General features: G+C 38.9%; 1 protein-coding gene across 4 annotated transcripts in view; it reads left to right on the forward strand.

The window, feature by feature from the left end:
- The window catches only part of GDAP1 (ganglioside induced differentiation associated protein 1), a 44629-nt gene that overhangs the window by 10256 nt on the left and 13380 nt on the right, over window positions 1–20993 (forward strand). Inside the window, exons 1-2 of one of the 4 annotated variants that reach the window (XM_026495866.3) lie at window positions 15840–16017; window positions 16719–16911. The exons of 1 other annotated variant lie outside the window; for it this stretch is intronic. In XM_026495866.3, coding sequence (XP_026351651.1) covers window positions 15901–16017; window positions 16719–16911 — 310 coding nt within the window. In that variant the 5' untranslated portion in view covers window positions 15840–15900. Of the gene's footprint in view, window positions 1–15839; window positions 16018–16718; window positions 16912–20993 lie in introns of those variants that run through there. 2 more of the 4 variants (XM_044382742.3, XM_044382744.3) reach the window with 2 other exon arrangements.

Genomic DNA, 20993 nt, shown 5'->3' on the forward strand with positions numbered 1-20993 from the left:
TCTTCAGTGTTACAGCCTAGGCTAAATTATGCCTCATTTCCACACCTCAGATCCATATTAAATATTCCTTTAGGACTGATAATTCATCAGAGTGCAGGTAAGAACCCCTTGGTGAACATTTTCAAAGGATGCTTGTCCAGGTTCCAGCCTCTGCTAGCAAAATCTCGGAGAGAAGGCCCATCACATACATTCTGAGAGCTTCCCCGTGATCCTAAAGTATTTCTCTGATGAAGAATCATTTTTGTAGGGCAATTTTCAAAACTCCCCTCATAGCAGTTACCAGGGGATACTGGTGAAATATACACATGCCCAGGTCTCTCCCTTGGTGAATTCTGTTTCAGTAGGTTTGAGTTGGGGCTCAGGAATCTGTATTTTTAATAAATACTGAGAGTGTTCTTCAGGGAAAACTTATTATAGGGTAATCCCCATGTCGCCTGCCTTACAGTCCATAATTGATAAAACAAATTCAATGTTGCCTGACTCTAGAGATCCTAATATTAGTTCATCTTTCTTGCATGAATTCTCCGGAATGCTTTGATAATTAAAAATAATATTCTCCTCGTCATTTTAAAAGCAAAATTCAAAAGTACTGTATAAGAGCACATCTCCTGAGGAGAAGTGTACAATAGACAGTGAGTACTTCTAAAATAAAGCAAGCCACTAATGGAGCGACCTTGAAATCTAGACCTTAACAAAATTCTGATAACTCTAGACCAAATCAGTTGGTGGACTTGTAAGGTCTCCATTCCTTCCCCAGCATCTCTGGAGCATTGACTCAGGGAATTATGCTGTCTTTAGGATCACTGGTCTTGAGAGGCCTGTCTCCTTCATTCATCTTGGAGAAGCAGCAGGGCACAGGGTCTGGACTAAGCTGGGAAGGCCTGAGGGTTACCACATAGCAAAGTATCCAAGCCCCAGCTCCTGAGGGTTCCAGACAGTTTAGAATTATAGCCTTAATCCTGCTGGCAAGTTTCATGTGGCCCTGGACTAGCTGGGCACTGGAGGCTGGACACACTGGCCTGCCCCCTACTTACTCCTGATTTTTGGCACCTGGATTAGCTGGTTTTGCTGTCTGTCACTCCCGGGGGTTTGGAGCATTGTTGAGATAAGAGGGGCTTAGGGTTTAACCCAACTAAGGAAGAATATGCGTTCAGATGATCCTGGGACCACCTCTTTTAGATTTTTTTTTTAAATCATTATGTTGGTTAGATGAAAAAAAAAAGAATCTGTTATTATGAGAAAATGGTTTGGTGACTACTGAATCATACATATCTTAAGAGCCGTTGTGTCCGAGCAATAGCTGAATTTCACTAAAAAATCTGTAGCCTCTATAGTCACTTTCATACTGATTACAGTATATATTTTGTCCTTATTAGAGTCTCAGAAGGCTGGCTGTATGCAAGGGCTGTTTCAGCTTGAGATTCTCTTTCATCTCAAAGGCCAAAATGTATCATTCTCCTCAAAATTTAATCATTCTTTGGATTGTCCCATATTAATGTAATCCATTAATTAAAAGACTTTAAAATGTTTACAGTTACTTAGTGATGTGAATGTAATCTTCAGGTTTTCCTTTTGTTCATTTACTCAGTACACACACACACACACACACATACACACAGAGTGAGTGCCTGCTGAATGGAATGCCCTCTAATGGGTATGAAGTCATTAGTGACCTGCTCCCATGGAATGTATAGTCCACTGAAGTGGGGAAGTGGATAGTCAATGTATCATTGAAAATTGTTGTATTATAGAAGAAAAAGTAATGCTATAGAAAGGAATATCAAGTGATACTTCTTCCGTTTAGATTGCAAGGTCAGAAAGGCCTCCCCATCCATCCATTCATCCATCCACCCACCCACCTACCCATCCGTCATTCCAACAGATACTGCTCAGATACTTCTTTAACAAAGTGACATTTAAGCTAAGCTCTGAAGGATGAGCAGGAAATAGCCTGGAAAATATGTAGATCAGCTGGAGAAAGGGAAAAAACTGCAAGGTAGAAAAGAGCTTGGCACGTAGAAGGAACTGAAACGGGACAATATGCTGAGGCTTACTGAGGAGGGGAGAAGATCTTGGTGAGAAATGATGGTGGAGAAGGAGGCAGGGATGAGGATCCATTTGTGATCTTATTCTAAGAGGTCAATAAGAAATGGTGACTGTTTTATAACTTACCCCATAGGTGGGGGTAGGGCAGAGAAAAAAAGAGAAGAAGAAGGGTAGTATTGGAAAGAAAATATGAAATCAGTGCCAAACGCCAACCCATCCTTGATGATTCAGATACACACCCTGGAGGAAGATGCGACCCCCTCTACTACAGACCACTGTTTTTCAGTCTTGAGAAATGCACCAATGGCTTTTGAAGGAAAACAAAAATTTATCTAGATTTCCCTCCCATAGTGGTTTAAATACTTTTATTTTTATTTGAATGTTTGATCATTATATATGCATACTTAAATATATAAACTCAAAAACAAGGTATACTCCTATATACTTCTAGTTTATTTACAACATCTAACAATATAAATTGAAAACAATCTTGAAATTAACAACCTGAATTTAATGTGACAGATGATGTTTTGATGAATTGAAATCACTGCTTGCATTTTAAAAAATTATAGCACTGCCCACAGAGGCATCACTTCTCCTGACTCAGCACATGCTGATGCCTTTGCGGACGCCTCTATGGGATCTATTCGGAAGCCTTGCACGGTGCACTGGCATACCATTTGACTATCGCTTGGTGGAGATGCACCAATTACCCTTAGGTCTGCCCCTCTTCTCATTATTCAGAAACAAAGTAGAAAGACCCTGCCAAAGTTAGCCTAAACATTAACACAAGATCAGCCGCTGCAACCAGGTAATAGTCCATGGAGATGGAAAAACCTGGAATTACCAGATCCCTTAGAATACTGGGGTGAACTCCCATGGCTGTGTGGACTTCTGTCTGGAAGACCGTTCTAAAAGAGAGTGGATTGTTCCCAGAGACTTCCTAAAGGAAACTATTGCTTCTCATAGAGCCACGGGGACAGGATGAATTGTTTCTTGTAACAGTCTTGAAAGGGATCATTGGAATCTGAGGTTTGGTGTGGAGTCCAGAGAGATCATTAAGATTTGAGTGTAAGGAGAGACCAACTGGGATGTGGTCACAAGTCCCCAGGGTTCCTGCTTGTGGCACTCAGGACAGAGAAGATCAGAAAGAGGCAACACAGAGGTCTCTGCTTCCCAGGCCTCATGGCTGAAAAAGGCTTATAGTGCTAGCCTCCCAAGTCAGGTATACAAACCCATCCACTGGAATGTGGGAAGAAAATATTAAGGGTCCTGGGAAAGAAAACTTAGCCCTGCCCTCATGCACATAAAGAACAGCTTTCAAAGAAATTTGAGTGGGGACTCTGGAAAACTGAGCACTCAACAGTTTGTACATTTTCCAAATGCAAAGAACAGCCAGTAAAATAAATGTGCATTTCCTGACGAGGCAGAAGATGATGTAGTCTACAGATGTTAAATTGATCAGGTTAATATATGTGGAATGTCAACTGAAGTTTACTGTTCAAAGTTGTCTCAAGTCTTCCCATCCATCAGCAATGGGATAGATGACACTAAGAGCAGGGCCTGGATGGAAGATGTGGTTGAATTCCAGGGGATCAGTTAGAGCCAAGATTGAGTCAGCATTGGGGAGGGGTAGATGGCCACACACTGACTGGGCCAGGCCGTGCTGGAGGGACTGGCCACGAGTGACCTCAGACATGAGCCCTTTACCACATGTAGCAAGGCCAGAGCTCAAGTCCCAAAGATCCAGCTGGACAAGACACTTCAGGGGAGGCCAGTGAGGACCAGAGCCTGTCAAACCAAATGCCCCTTTTGTTGAGGTCCGGTGAATACTAAGGCACCAGAAAATTAGACCTATTCCTTGCCTGCACTCCCATTACCAGAGAGCGGGAGAGTGGAGACTTGAATATTTACCTCAAAGAGATCTGTACTACACTGGCAAGTGCCTGAATTACCAGGAAAGGGACAAAATTAAGAGGAAATGGGTGGAAATGGGTCTCCATTTACTTACTCTGCTGTCGGTGTAAATGAATGCAGAAGTACACAAGTGAAAAGAGGGAGGAAAGACAAAAACACAAATCAGGGCAAAAAAGCTACATATGATACAGAATTCTATCACTTTCTTAACACTAAGAATCAGGCCTTGTTTTAGGTGCTTCTATTTAAAAGTTCTATAATGTATGGACTTCTCAGGTGAAAACTCTCCAAGCTGCCCGCTGATGGTACACTTTAAACACCACTCTGGATATTGAAAAGGTATTTCCCTGCCGGCAGCCAGAAACATCCGAATCTGGAGCACAACTCCTGCGTATTGACATTCTCAGAGTGAGCAGCCCAGACTGGAGGTGAACCACAACTCATTCAAGGGAGATGTGCTGGAGTGACGTTAAATTTCTCTGCTCTAAAATGAAAACGAGGCTTCCGTTTCAGCCTTTGAATCTTTTTGTGTTTCCATAGTTTTCTCTTAATTCTCCCCGCAACCCCTGAGGGGCTACGCCTATCATCCTGATTTTATAGAAGAAAGGGAAGCTTGAAGGGGCCTTGACTGAGTTGTGAGTTGCGCCCACTCCTGCTTGCTGCTGCAACCCACTGCCTCCCCTACGCTTTCTGCTTCCGTGTCCGTTACAAATGTGATTTGTGTCAGGGCGCTTGAAACCTGAAGAGTCATGCTAGCAAAGCTAGAGAAGTAACGTTTGCAAAGTGCAGATGATCAACCAGGTGAGCGCTAACGTGGAGGGATTATGAGCCATGGTGAAGACTGGAATGACTGCCTGGTAATGAGCAGGGGCTAGTGGTAGAGTCAGAGTCACTCCCCTTTGGGGCATCGTGTAATGCATGTGGTAATTAGTTATTTATGTGTCTACGTTCTTCATTTAGAAAATCTGTATATAGTTACTTTCCAGGAGCTGTCACCTGTGCCCTGTATCATTGTATCCTTAATAGGAATTTCTGCGGCTTGTCATGTAGTCCCTTTCACGTCACAGAAGGGGAGTGTCTTAGTAGGAAGAGTGAAGGGATGGAGGCAAGTGAGAATCTTCAAGTGTTCTGGTAACATTTGGACATTCCCAACACACATCAGTGGAAAACTCAACATTTGCCAAATTTCCAAGCTGTGTTTATCAGTCAGGGTTTTTTTTTCTTTTTTCCTCCCCCCTTCCCCTTTGCAAAGTTTTCTTTCCTAAGTGAAGTTACCACCAATAGCAGTTTATGATAATAGTGGGATGCGAACAGTATACATATAAAATTTAGGACTACAGAAGTTAAAGCTTTTAATGCCATAGCATTAAAGGGAATAGACTGAGACTACTTAAGAACTTCTCATTATAACTCTCCTCCTGATAGAGTCTATTTGTATCCCTGGTTTTAGCCTTGCAGACTTGGAGGGAGTGGTGAAAGATGAACGGGCAGTGCTCAGCCACAAGGGGAGAAAAACGTCATCCGGGCCCCAGAATAGCAACAGCAATAAATATGGTCATGTCGCTCTTCTGCTGAGGCCGAAACGACAGACAGGATCACATTTGCAGCACCAAACAGGCCTACTGGCGACCAGGGCTGGCTCAGGAGTTGGGAGGAAACATGGACAAAAACTGATGCTGACCAAGAGCCTTGATTTTGGAGCTGTGACTTAGCTCACGAAGACAGAGGGCACAGAACCCATTGCAGAGCTAGAGGGGGCTCTGCACCCTCCTGGCCACAGGGGAGTAAGTTCTAAAACAGCTTTTAGGACAGCTGGGTCAGGGCTCTTGAGAGCTGAGCCGTGAACTTCCTTGCACGTCTGCCTGAGAACTTGCTGTTATCTGCAGCTGCCACAGCCATCAGGGCACATGTGTAATGAGGAGGGTGAAAAAGAGGGCTCTTGTTGGTCATCGGTTATTTAAAGAGGGCCCATCGGATTTCATTGAATGGAATCAGCACCTTTGCTCCAGGGAGGTCTTGAAGGAAGGGGCATCTCCCTACTCAAGTCTCCCTTTCCAGACCAAGCTTCTGGCCTCTGGCCATTTCTGGGACCCCTGGTGCTTCATCTTCATCTGTCCCATTTCATGTATATTTCAATTTCATATGCTAGATGGCCATGTCTGTGGGTGGTGGTGATTTTACCATCTTCACATTCTTTTGCCACTTGAAATTGGCAAAATTGGGCTTTTACATTTGCAGAACTTGCACAGAGCAATAGTTTTTCAGGTTGAAAAGTTTTTAAGTTGATATATGTATTTGGTTTTTTGGAAACCAAAGCATCACCTGAATTTGACCAGTTTTCCTTTTTCTGTTGAACTGCGCTGCTCTAAAAGGATGCGATTGCTTATAAGGCCACACTCCTCTCTGTGATCTTTGTGGTTCACTGGTCTCCCCAACTAGTCCCCAGTGTCACTTAGGGAGTTGTTGGCAACAGGTTCACTGTGGTCACGTCACCCATTTCTCTCATGTAGTGGTAACAGGCATAGATTCAATTTCATGCTTTCATTTGCTTCAGTTATGTAAAGCTTAGGATTTTTTTTTAAAGATTTTATTTATTAATTTGACACAGAGAGACAGCCATCGAGAGAGGGAACAAGCAGGGGGAGTGGGAGAGGAAGAAGCAGGCTCTCAACGGAGGAGCCTGATGTGAGGCTCGATCCCAGAACGCCAGGATCCAGCCCTGAGCCAAAGGCAGACGCTTAAGGACTGCGCCACTCAGGCGCCCCTGTGCTTAGGATTTAAATTAATCTTTTCTCTATGAACCACAGTATTGCTTTTATTTGAAAAATATGGCATGTGAAAAGTTAAAGCACATGGTGCTTTAGATTTTGGTATCTCAATGTAAAATTCACTTTATTCTATTGTCACTATTATCTTATGCTTCTTTAGGATCTTATTAAGACCAACAAGATAAATGAAGTAGTTTCTGTAGCACTAGCTCTCATGTTTGTTCTCTCAACATCCCTGGTGACATTGGGTGGTTAAGAAAAAAAATCAGTCCAGTGTGTTGAAATTGGTGCCAAAGAACATAGACGACTATTTGGTGCCCAGGATATGCTGCTGCCCAGAACCTTATCTTGTCCTATTTATACATTAACAAAGCAAAATCTTACTTAGAGCAATCCTTGCAACATTAGCATTTTCTTTCTTTAAAGCTTATGTCTCTGAGTTATTATGCCATTTTTCTCATGTGGCCAGAGACAATGTAGGCATAAATTAACTTCTCCAGTTATTATTTAGTGACTAGAAGAACACAAGAGCAAGGATATTAGAAAAATAAATTCCAATGTATTATTGAATATTCTAATTTGAATTACAAAGATAAGTGCCAAATGATCTTAAATCCCTGGAAATATTCCTTTAAACATGAAAAGAGAAGGATAAAAGGTGTCTGGGAAGACTACCTGAGTTACTTTTTGGGAAATGGGGAGAAAAAGTCACCCTCCACTGAGAGAATGGCATTCTATAGTTGTGATTAAACGATAAACTGTACACAAGCACACTGTAAATTAGTAAGAAAGCACTGAACTTTAGGAAACACAACTAATACAAAGCTGCAATTTCACACCCAAGCTTTAAGTGTCTTCTATGATATATGCTTTCTCCAAGATCGTGTCTAAATATCCTAGAGGATTTCAGAGCTACAAACATTTATAAATAAACCTTTTTAGTATTGTAACATTAAGAAAGAAACACTAGTGATATTTTTCAAATACTAGTCAAGCACACTGGGAAGTGACTCTTTTTTTCTGCTTGACTTCTCTTACCTTCATAATTGACGTTTGCCTAATATTATCAACACAATCAGCAGAGTGTTCTTTTAGTGATCTACTCCAGGGGGCAGAGCATAAAGTCTAGAAATGAACCTGGGTGGATCTATGCATAGTATCTAAATATTTCATTGTTATGTTTTTCCTTAGGAATATTTAATTTCCAAAAGAAAAGAAATATTTAATTTCTACCCAATGCTGATGTTTCATATGTATTTTTAAAGTTTAAATGGCTAAAATTTACCAAAATCATTAGAATTGCCAAAAATGAAGTTCCAAGGATCAGCCAATCTAGCAGACAAAATCCTCTGACTGGAGAACATACCACATTTATAGTTAACATCTAGCCACGGTGTTAAAAAATACCAGTTATTTTTACCGTCCTGTCATTATCATCAAATTTTTATATATCCTTTGCTAACCACTGTGTTAAATACTTAACATTTTATAAATCACGATCAGTCCTCAATCTATCCCAGTGAAAGTGGGGGGTTATTTTTCCTGGTGAGGAAGCTATGCCCATGACCACATAGCTGGTGAGTGGTGGAGAAAGGATTTGTTTCCAGCTCTGACTTTAGAGTCTGAGCTCTTAATTGCTAGGCTATAGTCTGCAGTGGAGGGCGACACTAGATTATGGCGGACAAGTTACACAGTGAAGTGTAACCTCAGGCACTGCACTCAGACAATGAGAGGATCCCACATTACTGGATCACTGTGTCCAAATCCTTCATTGTAAAGTCAAGAAGGGGACTAAAGTCAGACTGTGATGTAATAAATAATGGAGTGCTCTTGGGTTGGCCCATATCTAGGCTGAGGCAAGTGGTGAGCCTCATGGAAGCTGTGGGGTGGGGTAGGAGGTCCATAGGATTTGCAACTGGAAGCCCTGCGTTTTAGTTCCTGCTCTACCATTTATTAGTCAGGTGGTATATGTCATATCTCAGTGCTGATTTCTTATCTCTAAAGGGGGGGTTTGTTGGGAAAATCAAATGAATACTGTTTTCTAAGCACTTCGTAAACTTTTAGAAGGATAGTAGATATTATTAGGGGAATGTTGGTTCAAATTTATAGTTAACTGTTGGTTTAGTTTTAAGAGGATATTCTTTCTATCCTGTTATTAACCTGTTTTTTCTATGAACTCGAAACGGTCTTGGGCAAAGATTTCCTGAATTAAAACAATTAGTGACTGAAGGAATAGGTAATATTTGCATATGAGACTAGTGAAATCAGAGCTGATGACCTTATGGTTGTTCCTCATATACTGAGGCTGCAGTGGTAAGAACATGATCTCTAGACCAGACTTCTGGGGCTAATACCGTGAGTTTGGGAAATTTCCTGACCTGTCTGTGCCTCAATATTCTCATCTATAAAATGGGGATATTTCACCCTGTCTTAAAGGATTTTGCGAGTGTTAAATACGATCTACACATAAGTGCTTAAAACAGTTCCTGGCACACAGTAAACACTCCAAAAATATTAGCAACCATATAGGGCAAATACATCTTTGCTTAAATTATATATTAGTCCATATTCATGTGTTCATTCTGAAATGTACACCATTCATCACAGTAGAGATAGATGAGAGAGGGTGGACATATATGTCAATTTTTTTTCTACCAGAAATACAGCTCAAAGTGAATTCTCTAATTAAAAATAAAGAATTTAGTACGTTAACCTTAGTAGTCATTCTTTGAAAGACTAGAAAATTAATCAAATTATTATAAGCATACAGTAGCCTCACAGCTATAACCTCCTGAATTAATAAGTTGCACTTGGTATTAAATATGATTATTTGCTCTGGGATACAAGAAAGACCAGAGGTAACATTTTAGAGTTTCAAAAGTACATCTGGGCTATTCTGAGGTCATTGAGGCTTTTGCTTAGAAGCCTGCGGGGGTAATCTACATTTTTTTGAGAAGAGAGTGGAGCTGTCTTGGTCTTGAGCCTATAAACTATAACTGGTGACTTGGCACCATGGGATTTTATCAGACTGTTTTGTGGAAGTGGTTTCAGATTGTTTGACTTTTTTACCAGATACTGTAAGTCAGCCAGATACTGTAAGTTGTGTTTTCAGGCATGATTCTGCTCTATAAATTTTACAGATGGGGCAAATTAGGGATGGAGAATTGGAATGGTTCATCATTTTTACACTGAATTGGTAGTTCTCAAACCCTAAGTGCAACAGAAGAACCTGGAGGGCTTTTTAAAACACCAATTGCTCAAGAGTTTCTGATTCAGTAGAATGTACATTTCTAAGAAGTTGCCAGGTAATACTGATCTGTTTATCAGGGGACCACACTTTGAAAACCACTATAATAAATCAAATACAGGAGTGAGGTTCCTTAGAGCTCTGGTAAACTAGCCAGAATCGTCACAATTCTTTTACCAGATCAATGTACTCCGTGAGCCAACTTTTATCTCATTCAATTAGATAATACTTAGAGTTTTGCAGATGCTTGAGAATTTCACACAACAGGAGCTATTCACCTTTGAGATAAAAATTCTCAAAATAATTTCTAAATAAGGACCTCCTCTCTGCTTTTCTTACATGCACACTAATTACAAATTCTGTGCAATGCGCTTGTGTTGGATAACTGGCATGGGTCAAAGCAGAACAGGCCGAATAGCTTCTGGGTGCTTAGTGTTAATGTTGCTGTTATCAGGAGGAATTGGAGACAATTCTGTTTTTCTCTGTATGTGTAAAGAATTCTTTTTTCTCATTTTGGAAAATTTGATTTTGAATGAGATAGCTTAATTAGTCAAATTTATTCTCTTGAGAATACTATCATTTCTGTTTTATAATTTGTAAAGTCAAAAAAAAAGGAAGAAAAAAAGTGGATTATTCTTAAAAAATAGAGACCTCTTGTGGTCATTCATAAAAGTACTTTAAAAATCAGAAACCTAGAGTATTAACAGTTTGTCACATTCAAGATCTGTGGCTTGGTTGACATACATTAAAAAATATATGTATGTATATATAAATATGAATTAACACCTGCCAAAATAGATGAGTAATAAGACTATAAGTAATAATATGTAGATCATTCCACCATGATAGTTCTTTATGATAAATTAAGATTTGACTGAAGCAGAAGACACCGAAAGGCACATATTAAACTTTCTAGATCAAGGAATTTTCCCAAACTGGTTATATCTGTGTAGCCAGAATATCTGGAGGATTTTTATCATAATTTTATAGGTAAGGTGACTCAGGATCAGAAAGGTTATGTGATCTATTATTTTTAACATCAGTCAAATCCACTTGCACTCCATTCTTCCAAATATTTAAATGAATAAAGAATGTCAATAAATATTAACATAAAAGGCAGTTCATTTTCAAAGCCATGATCCACAGTCTGGATTTGTAAATAAATACCAGATTCTGTCAAATAAACTCAAGTTTACACACAGAATTTCTAGAGCAGTAAACTAAACAGGCTCTAATTTATTATTAATTATTATTTTTGTTGTCATTATTTGTGGCTATTCATGGTGGTGATGGCTACCTACTCTTTTTCTCTATTAATTTAAAAAAGCAGTTTGGAGCATCTTTTATGTACCAAGCACTATTTGGGGTTCCTGGAGATACCGAAATAAATAACATTGGGTCCTTGCCCTTAAAAGGCTCAGAATGTACCTCACAGGAAAGAAATATAAACAGTAATTTGATAGGACAGTTTGTACTTTAATAGAAGTGTATGTAACTACAGGACTAATTGTCCAGAAGGTGGCTATAATTTCCTCAAAATCTGTCTCAGGCTGTGTAAAGCTTGAAAGTGCATGACTTTCTTTCCTTGCCTTAAGCTAGCGTACTGTAGTAGGAAATAATACCTCGACAAGTGGTCCGAAAAGTCATGCTTGAGTTGTGGCTCTTTCACTTACTATAGGACTAGTCCCTCATTCCCTAAACCTAATTTCCTCAACGCTAAATTATGGGTGGTAGCTGCCTGTGAGGATCAAATGAGACTGTAAGAAAGTGGTCCATCGTCTTTAATGCAAAATTCTACATTATGCCTTTTGTTTATGAGGTATTATTAGCATCCCGTGTTTACTGTGATTCATGGCTTTGCTGCTGGGAAGATGTGCTAGAGAAAGTGCTCAGTGTTCGAAAGTGGGCTGATAGATGTGTTCCTATCTATCTTTTCCCTAACCACAGTGAAGAGAATGAAAAGGAAATAGGGTTGTGGTTGCCTGAGAAGTGGAGAAGTAAGCAGAACTGAAGCTGGTCTGGATAGGAAAAGGTACCAAGTACAAATTAATATACAAAGTTATGCATTCAAAATATACACAGGGTTCTTCTGATCATCATCACCTTCAAAACAATTTATTCAATGTTAAATAAAGTATGTGCATTCAGCAGTGTGCTGGTAAATGTTTAATAATCAACTTTCTTGAAAAAACAAACACATGATAGATGGTACCTGCCGATTTCTGTAGTGTAAATACCCCTACCGTGGCCAGTTTCAAGTTACTAACATGGTATCACTAAACAAGGAGTTAGAAAGAGATGCACTGTAGCACACCCATATAAATGACTTCCATCATACAAATATAACAGACATAAATAAACTCAAGAATATAGATAATAACAAATGTAATAAAATAGGAAGTGGTGAGTTTTGAGTATTTGCTAGCTTTGTTTTGTAAATAATTCATTTAAATGCAATTCAATTTTATTTAATTTTTAGTAATAGCTGGGTTGAACATCCAGCTTATGAAATTCCTGAAAATTTAACAATCAGCTCTCATGAGCCTATATGAGCAAGAGGTGGCACAACACTGGATATATTGATAATTGCATTAGTATGGTACTAGTTACAGTACAGATCATCACCTTCTCTGGGAAGACTGTCTGTGTTAGGTGCCTTTGTTCATATTCCTATTATAATCTAGATATCAAAGCAGTTACCACACATGTTGAAATCTCATTTCTCTTTCTCCACACTTGAATTCCTAGTGACTATGACTTTTAAGTCCATATCTTCTATATCTAGCACTGTTCTGGGACAGGTGAGGTCAACAATGTATATTGAAGAAGTAAATTGACCTGGATCTGGCTCCTGTTCTCCAGGATCCACAAGCTAATGTTATGTGCAAAGATATACAGCTACAGAATACACATGCAATTTAATCAACTCTCTGAATAAACAAGTAAATGGATAATAATGTTTTCATATTACCTACAAGTGGCTTTTAGCGAGATGGAACATAACAGGAATTATGGATCAATGAAAGCAGATGTAACAGTTTTTCCCCTCTACCCCTATCATGACTAAAACAAAACAAAAAACCCCAAACACCACTAGGTTTCCTTATCTAATCTGCTGAATGATATTCTTTTAACGTTCAAATCTTTAAGAGGTAAAAGTAGCACATATTCGTTTATAGGAAAATTACTATACGTAGAAGAATAAACAAAAGCCATTTACATTTTACAAAATTGTTATATTAGTGAGGATAGGATAAGACAGTAGCACCTAGAAATCACAAAAAATAAGTGACTTAAACAACATGCTTTATTTCTTCTTCAAGTAAATGTATGGAGGTTTGCAGACTGAGATTAGTGTGATTGTTCTGCTCCATGTCCTTAGGGCCTCACTTTCCCTCCAGCTCATGGCTTTGGCCATCCCTGAGATGTGGTCCCATTCCTCATGGTCCAAAATAAGCATCCCAGAAGCAGGATGGGATAAAGAAGAAGAGGTACAGGACTAACAGTTTTCTTAAGGGAACTTCCCAGAACTTTCTCTGTGGCACATCCATTATCCCATTTATTAGAAGTATTCATAAGGTCACATTTAGGTGCAATGGAATCTGGGAAATGCAGTCTTTACTCTCATCAGCTATGCACATAGCTAAAATTTCTATTACCATTACCATCTATTATCCAGCCAACTGCTGGAATTTGCTAAAAGTTATTTCCTTAAACTGCAAATTGAAGAATTGCTAGGTTAGAAGTTATGCCCGTTTTCAAGGTTTTTGGTGTATATGGATAAGTTTTCCTTCAGAAGCCCTGTACACATTTGTACTCCCAAGGACATCTGTGAATGCTTAATATTAAACAACAACACAGTAATCAATCAATTCGTTGAATGATTGCCCTAAGGCTTTGTGACTGGGAAGATGTGCTAGAGAAAGTCCTCAGTGTTTTATATGCATCGGATTTATTGTGAGAACACCTTCAGCAGCAAGTGACAGATGACCTGCCAAGAGTGTTGAGTCTATTCAGATGTTGAAGTGATTGAATTAATTAAGGAAAGGTAACTGTATAGTATATGTTGGAATCTGAAGTTGAAGAATTTAAAGTTTTTCTGAGGAGGAGTGGGGATGGTGGATTTTATAGGTAGTTGTAAAAATCTTGAGGCCTTAAGAGAGAGAAGAAAGTACAATATGTTCTCTTAATGTCATGGAGGAGATTTCCACATATTCTCTCATTAACTGCTATATTCCAGGCAATGTCGTAAGTGCTTTATATACATTTCCTTACTGAATTTCCACAGCAGGCATATATTTTTACATATCCATATTTGACACATGAGGAAGTGAAGGCTCAAGAGAGTTCAAGTTAGAGTTGGAGTCAGAATTTAAACCCCACTCTGTCTGATTTCAAAGTTTTGCTTTTTCCTCTTCTACTCTGAAGAACAAACTGATAAAAAACCAAATTTGGTAAGGGTCATTTTTTTGCTGTAGCATTTGAATTAACTTATGGATATGAAAGACTTTTTAAAAATCTTTAAAAATTATAAAAGAATGATAGAGAACAACAAATGAAGTATTGTAAAGGGGAGGGAGGACCTCATGAGATTTTAGTCTCTTTTGACCTAAATTGCATACTTGCCTCTTTTCTCATAGAACCTTGTGTTCACTCTAAGATTGACAGTTCTCATCTCTATTGTGTTGTCTATTTATTTTGTTGTCTCTGCCACCAGACATCTTGAGTGTCAGGTCTTTGTATTCCCGGAGCCTAGCACAATGCTTAGAATGTAGTTAGTGCTCACCAAGTAAGTATTTACTGAATGAATTATACCAACATTCATTTTATGGTCATATTAATACATATTTACTAATGGAGAATTTTTATTAATTTACTATTATGCCAGATTTTAAGAGGTGTACAATCATTAGACTAATATAAAACTATGATTTTGACTATGGCTATATGAGGGAATTTATAAAGCAACTGAACTTGTCAATAATATTGAGTGCCTACAACATACAAGGCTATTTTGAGTGTTTAACATTGTATTTACTTGTTTAATTCTCAGGAAAACCTTATGGGGGAAATAGAATTATTACCTCCACTTCAAAAACCAGGACATGAACCCAGGTAGTCCTGCCCTAAAAATTCTGTGTTTAGCAACTAGGCTATTTTAACTCGCCATAGTTTATAAGATCTGTTATCATTTATTATTTTACCTGACTCCATAAGAGCATCTTCTAATGAAAACTCATGGATCCTTACTTATCCTGTTTTGTCAGCTGGAACTTCCCTTCTGTGAAGGGCACAAATCCTCCAAGAGGAAGGATTGCTGCCTTTTTTTTTTTTTTTTAAAGATTTTATTTATTTATTTGACAGAGATAGAGACAGCCAGCGAGAGAGGGAACACAAGCAGGGGGAGTGGGAGAGGAAGAAGCAGGCTCATAGCGGAGGAGCCTGATGTGGGGCTCGAGCCCATAACACCGGGATCACGGCCTGAGCCGAAGGCAGATGCTTAACCGCTGTGCCACCCAGGCGCCCCAGGATTGCTGCTTTTATACCTGAGCAACTTCTACTCCACCCCCCAAACCAATGAGTAATTTGCAGCCAACATTATTCATAACTAACTTAGTATTCAGGGACTCTTATTTTATATGGTTTCCTCTAAAAAAAAGTCCATTTGCACCTCCTATGTGACTTCCGTATGCCAGTGGCTTTCTGACGCGAAGACACCCCACTCCGCATCTTTGCACACACAGCCCTACCGCTTTCTGGTGGTGGAAACTACATTTCCCAGTGGTCTATTCGTCCACGCGAAATCCTCTCTCCCGGCTCCCGGAGGCGTCGCGGAAAACCCAACGACGCTTCGCGGGGCAGTGTGGGTGGGAGAAATAAAGGGCTGACAGGCGAGGCCCTGCAGCGCACTCGCACCCCAAAATGGCTCGGAGGCAGGAGGAGCAGAGAGGGGGCGCGCCCTTGATGGCGGAAGGCAAGTCGGACGCGGAGGTTAGGCTCATTCTGTACCACTGGACACATTCTTTCAGCTCTCAAAAGGTAAAGGCCTCTCTGCTGGGGCGGGCGGTGAGGATCGGGTTTCAGCACCGGGACAGCTCCCTGAGGGTTCTCTCCGGTACTCCCGCGCATCTAGAATCAGGCCTCCAAAACCCTAACCCGGGTGGGGCGCACTCTGGAGGGCAGGGATGCGCCTATGGGGGAGCACAGATAATTAGTCTGAGATGGAAAGGCTATGACTCAGGCTTTGCTACTCATGAAATGCGACAAAAAAGCATCACTTTAGGTATTTGGGCCAGAGGCCTTGTCCCCTGGGCCTTGGAGGGTGAGGCAGAGGGAAGCGCTTTCATGCAACCGCATAATCAACCGCGTAATCTACAGTTCCTTCTTTTTCTTATACGCATTCGCTCTCTTCAGCAAGGCCTAGCACATCTATATATCAGATTCTTGTCAGGGGAGGGCACATAATTAGGCTTAGGACAGAAAGAAAGTAGTGGTGATGGAGAGTCACTGTGGAATAATTTTAGTCAGAATTATTTTCATTCCGTATTTTATTGTCCTTTCTGATTTATATGATTAAGACGCTAGAATATATCACTTGTTAATTCCTAGAATAGGAATAGTTAAAAAGAATGTTGATAATAATAACTTAGGGAAGCACAGAAAGGCTGCTTAATGGTATCAGGGATGTCATTTAATTGAAAGCCTACATGTGTTGTAGTAACCAGTGTGAACTCTTTCAGGTGCGCTTGGTAATTGCTGAAAAGGCATTGAAGTGCGAGGAACATGATGTAAGTCTGCCCCTGAGTGAGCACAATGAGCCTTGGTTTATGCGTTTGAACTCAACTGGAGAAGTGCCTGTCCTTATCCACGGGGAAAACATTATTTGTGAGGCCACTCAGATCATTGATTATCTTGAACAGACTTTCCTGGATGGTAATGTTAAGGCTATTTGTGATTTTTTGGATTTACTTGCAACACAAATATATGTCTCCTTTCCTCCCTCCCTCCCTTCCCTTCCTTGCCCCATCCCCCCTCCCCCCTTCCTCCCTCCCACCCTTCCTCCCTCCCTTCCTTCCTTCCTTCCTTCCTTCCTTTCTTCCTTCTGGTTTCATGATGGTGGTTTCATGCTAAAAACCTTTTCCATTTCCATAAGCATACAAATATAAAATAGGTTGATACCATAAATTTTGTGTAAGTCAGCGTAACTCTATTTAAAAGATTTTACGTAAACTACAAATTTTAATGTTGGAACTTGCCTTTTAAATTCACTTGCAAAAGCCTCTGCAGGTGTGTGGTCTGTGGTGGTGAATTTTTAGCCTCAAAAATTCATACTGATTTGAAATGTACACTATGAAAATCAGTTTTCTCTAGCCTACCAAATAGTTCCATCTTAAAAACAATAGGTGGGATAAAGAGGAATAAAACTTAGGCAAGAGAGGATGGGATGTCGGTATATTTGGAGATCTTTGCCCTGTGACTTCCCTATGGTTTGGCTTTTATACCTTTTGTAAGGAATTATTACACTTAAATTTGTATAGTACTTTTAAGTAATAATCATTTATTGACAGCCTGTTTTATGTTAGGCATTTTATAATTTCTGTTCTATTCAGTCTTCAAAAGAACACATCTGAGACCAGCATGATAGACTAGTTATTCCCATTGTACTTGATGAAAGAGAAACAGGAGTTGCCTAAGGTAATATAGCTATTTTATGGCAGAGTAGGGCTGGAATGGAAGTCTTTCAAATTCATATCTTCATATTATAATAGCTGTCTTCCACAGTCCTTGCTACTTACATAGTGTCTTGCTTGCTCCTAATGACAATCTTCCGAGGTGAACTATAGCTTCAAAATTTGCCCAAGATTATACAGCTGATTACTGGCATAATTGAAAGAACAGAAGACGCCTTTCAGCTGAGTACTCTTCTGAAATAGAAGCTGCATGAGATCCAGTTACTTTTCATCTGCCACTAGATTTATTGATGTTAATTGGGCAGGTTAAAACCAGAATATAACCCCAAGTTACTGGAAGCTGAGAAAGGAAATTACTAGGCCAAAAAAATGTCTGAGGTACTTAGAAAAATAGGTATGGGACCTAAATGTGTGTGGAGGGAACCCCAGGGAATTAGACTGGTAATAAGGCTGCCATTATTCTTATTCCAGTGTTTGGTTCCCTAGGATTCTGATTGCAGATTTTAGAGGTGGCCATTGATCTAAACCAGAGAGTTTAATGAACTGTTTTCTCTTTTATGATCACTTGCTATCTTTTATGTCTATATGCTGAGGACTGTACTGAAAATGGTGGCTAATTGATTTAAGACAATTTTTCTCAACCTTGAGCTTTTTGGAAATGGACAAGTCTGTTAAATAATTTGTATTTCTTGGGAAAAGTGGTTATAATAATATGAATAAAACAAAATCACTGTATATGAATTCCATTTTAAATAATCAAAAAATCTTAAAAAGATACAGTAAATGGAAAATCATATTTAAGTATTTTGTTGGCATCCTTTGAACTACTACTACTAATACTACCATTTTCCTCCTCTCCTTGAATTGTTGTCTCCTTTAAGATATCCAGTAATATAAAATATATTACTTTACAACATAGTGATGTTAATGATTCTTAGGCTTTCTTTAACTTTTCCTTAGGCTTTTTCTTTTGCTTTGATCATATAAGAACAAAACTAAAATACGTTCTGAGTCCCACTCAAAGAAGGGAAATATTAAGTTCTTCTTACTACTTATGGAATCAGAGGAGAAGACATTGGGGCTAAATGTTAAATGAAAATATGGAGACTAAGGACTTTAATTCTGGCTATACTAATGGAATCAACAAACAATCAAGAATTCCAGCTCTTGATCTGAAGCCGTTGAAAACTTGTTGCATATCCTTGGTGACTTGACTTCTCTGTCCTCTTGAATTAGGTCATATAGTTTTATCAATTGCAGAGGTAAAGCAAGTCCAATCAATTCTTAGTTCACTCTTCTCTCTTTCCCAGGAGAGAGTCACTCCATTGGAAAGAATTAAAAGAAGATTAAGGGACCAAAAACCCATGATAGATATGTAGATAGCAAGAAAATAGTTATCTAAAGGCTAGTCTACAGATGAAGTTTATTCCAAAGTATTAAAATAAAAAATAAACATGCATGTGTTATCACAATTACCATTAAGATAATTTGTATTTGTCATTGAGATGACAAATCTCCATGGAGATTAGGAAAAGAGCCAGGCAAGACAGATGTTATCCCAGTTGTCAAGGACAGGGAAAGGTGAATTCAACCAATCCTTGCTACTTAAAGCGTATTCCATTGACCAGCAGTACTGGCATCACCTCAGAGCTTGATAGAAATGCAGACTCCTAGACAATACTGCAAATCTCTTGAATCAGAATCTGCATTTTAACAAGATCCCCAAGTGATTCATGTATACATTAAAATTTGAGAAGTACTTACTGTATGTTAAGTAACTCCTTAAACTTTAAGCAGCGCTATAAATTACACACACACACATAACTTTAGAGTATCTCAGTTAAAAGGAAACCAACTTAAGTTTTACATTACTGAAGAATGGCTTTAACACTTAAAAAATAAATCTATTGTATACTGGGGATGGTTCTAGATATAATGTATCTTAAGTAGAGCATGTGAGATTACTTCATAAGATACCCTTGTGGAACAAAGGAGCAAATATGGCTGGATAAAAGTAATGCACATTTTCAGATGAACAAATCACCATATTGAAGAATATTCATTTATAAATGTCTTACACAAGATTGCCCATTTAGCTAAAGACTTATCCTATATAATTTTATTACATTTATTTCAATTACTTGTAGACCACTGTAAACACCACAAGGACAGAGAGACAGTGTCTGTCTTATTAACAGCTGTATCCCCAGTGCCTCATATGGTGAATGTTCTTTAACAGGAGCTTAGTAAACACTTTTGAATGATTAAAATGAATGAACTTTTGAAAATAGACATAAGCCTGGACAGGGATCTCTACTGGTGTTCTTACAGGCTTCTATTCTCTGACTTGAGCCTAACAATTCTATAAATGACTTGAATAAAGACATTGGGGAAATACTGTTGCATTTGTGGATGACAAAAGCTGGGATAGTTAAAATGATGACCAGTTTGTGAAGTGCTTGTCATGGGACAATAAAATGGAAAAATAATGAAGATAAAGTTTAACAAGGCTAAATGTAGTATGTGAATTTTTTAAAAAAATCAGCTGCATTAATGAAGGACGGGAGACCTGGCTTGCTAAAAAGTTATTGATTAAAGCTAATAAAAGACTGGTACGATCTCAAGTTGTTTTAAAAGTATAGGTTCTATCTAGAGCATGGCAAGTTGTAAACTGGTCAGAACATGCAACATTTTGTCCAATTATGTGTGGAACTTTGAGGAACATTTACAACTTAGAATAATAAGTGAATGGATTTCATGAGATGTATAGTTGCCCATCGTTATAATAGGAGACTTTAAGTGTATTCATTCATGTACAGAATAGAATACAGTCAACAGGTATCTCCTTTGCTGTTATTTGCCACTCCTTATTAGTTTACTAGCTGAGGATTATATTAAAAATGATGTTTTGCTGATCTGTAGACGTTTCTCAACCTTTCTGTGTAATCAGTATTTACATCCTTATGCTTTTGGGATAAGTCCTTAAATAATTGGTAGTTTGGGGTTAGAAATTTGGTAGCCAAGGCAATCCTTTTCAAGTCTTAGTCTAAAAAAGTTAATATCTAAATTGGATGATGGCATGCTTGATTTTTTTGGTTTTATTTAAGTAGTTGCTACACCCAATGTGGGGCTCGAACTCACAACCCCAAGATCAAGAGTCACGTGCTCCTGAATAAGCCAGCCAGCATTGAGTTTTTTTTTGAAGGCAGTACTGATGTAGACATCAGTGATATTCTCGAGGTCAGAATTTGGGTCAAAGGAAGAATTTAGAAGTACTCAATTATGGGTGCTCAACCAAGGACTGGCAAAGAACACTCTCTTCAT

This window comes from Ursus arctos, unplaced genomic scaffold, assembly GCF_023065955.2.
Source record: "Ursus arctos isolate Adak ecotype North America unplaced genomic scaffold, UrsArc2.0 scaffold_6, whole genome shotgun sequence".
Lineage (NCBI taxonomy): Eukaryota > Metazoa > Chordata > Mammalia > Carnivora > Ursidae > Ursus > Ursus arctos.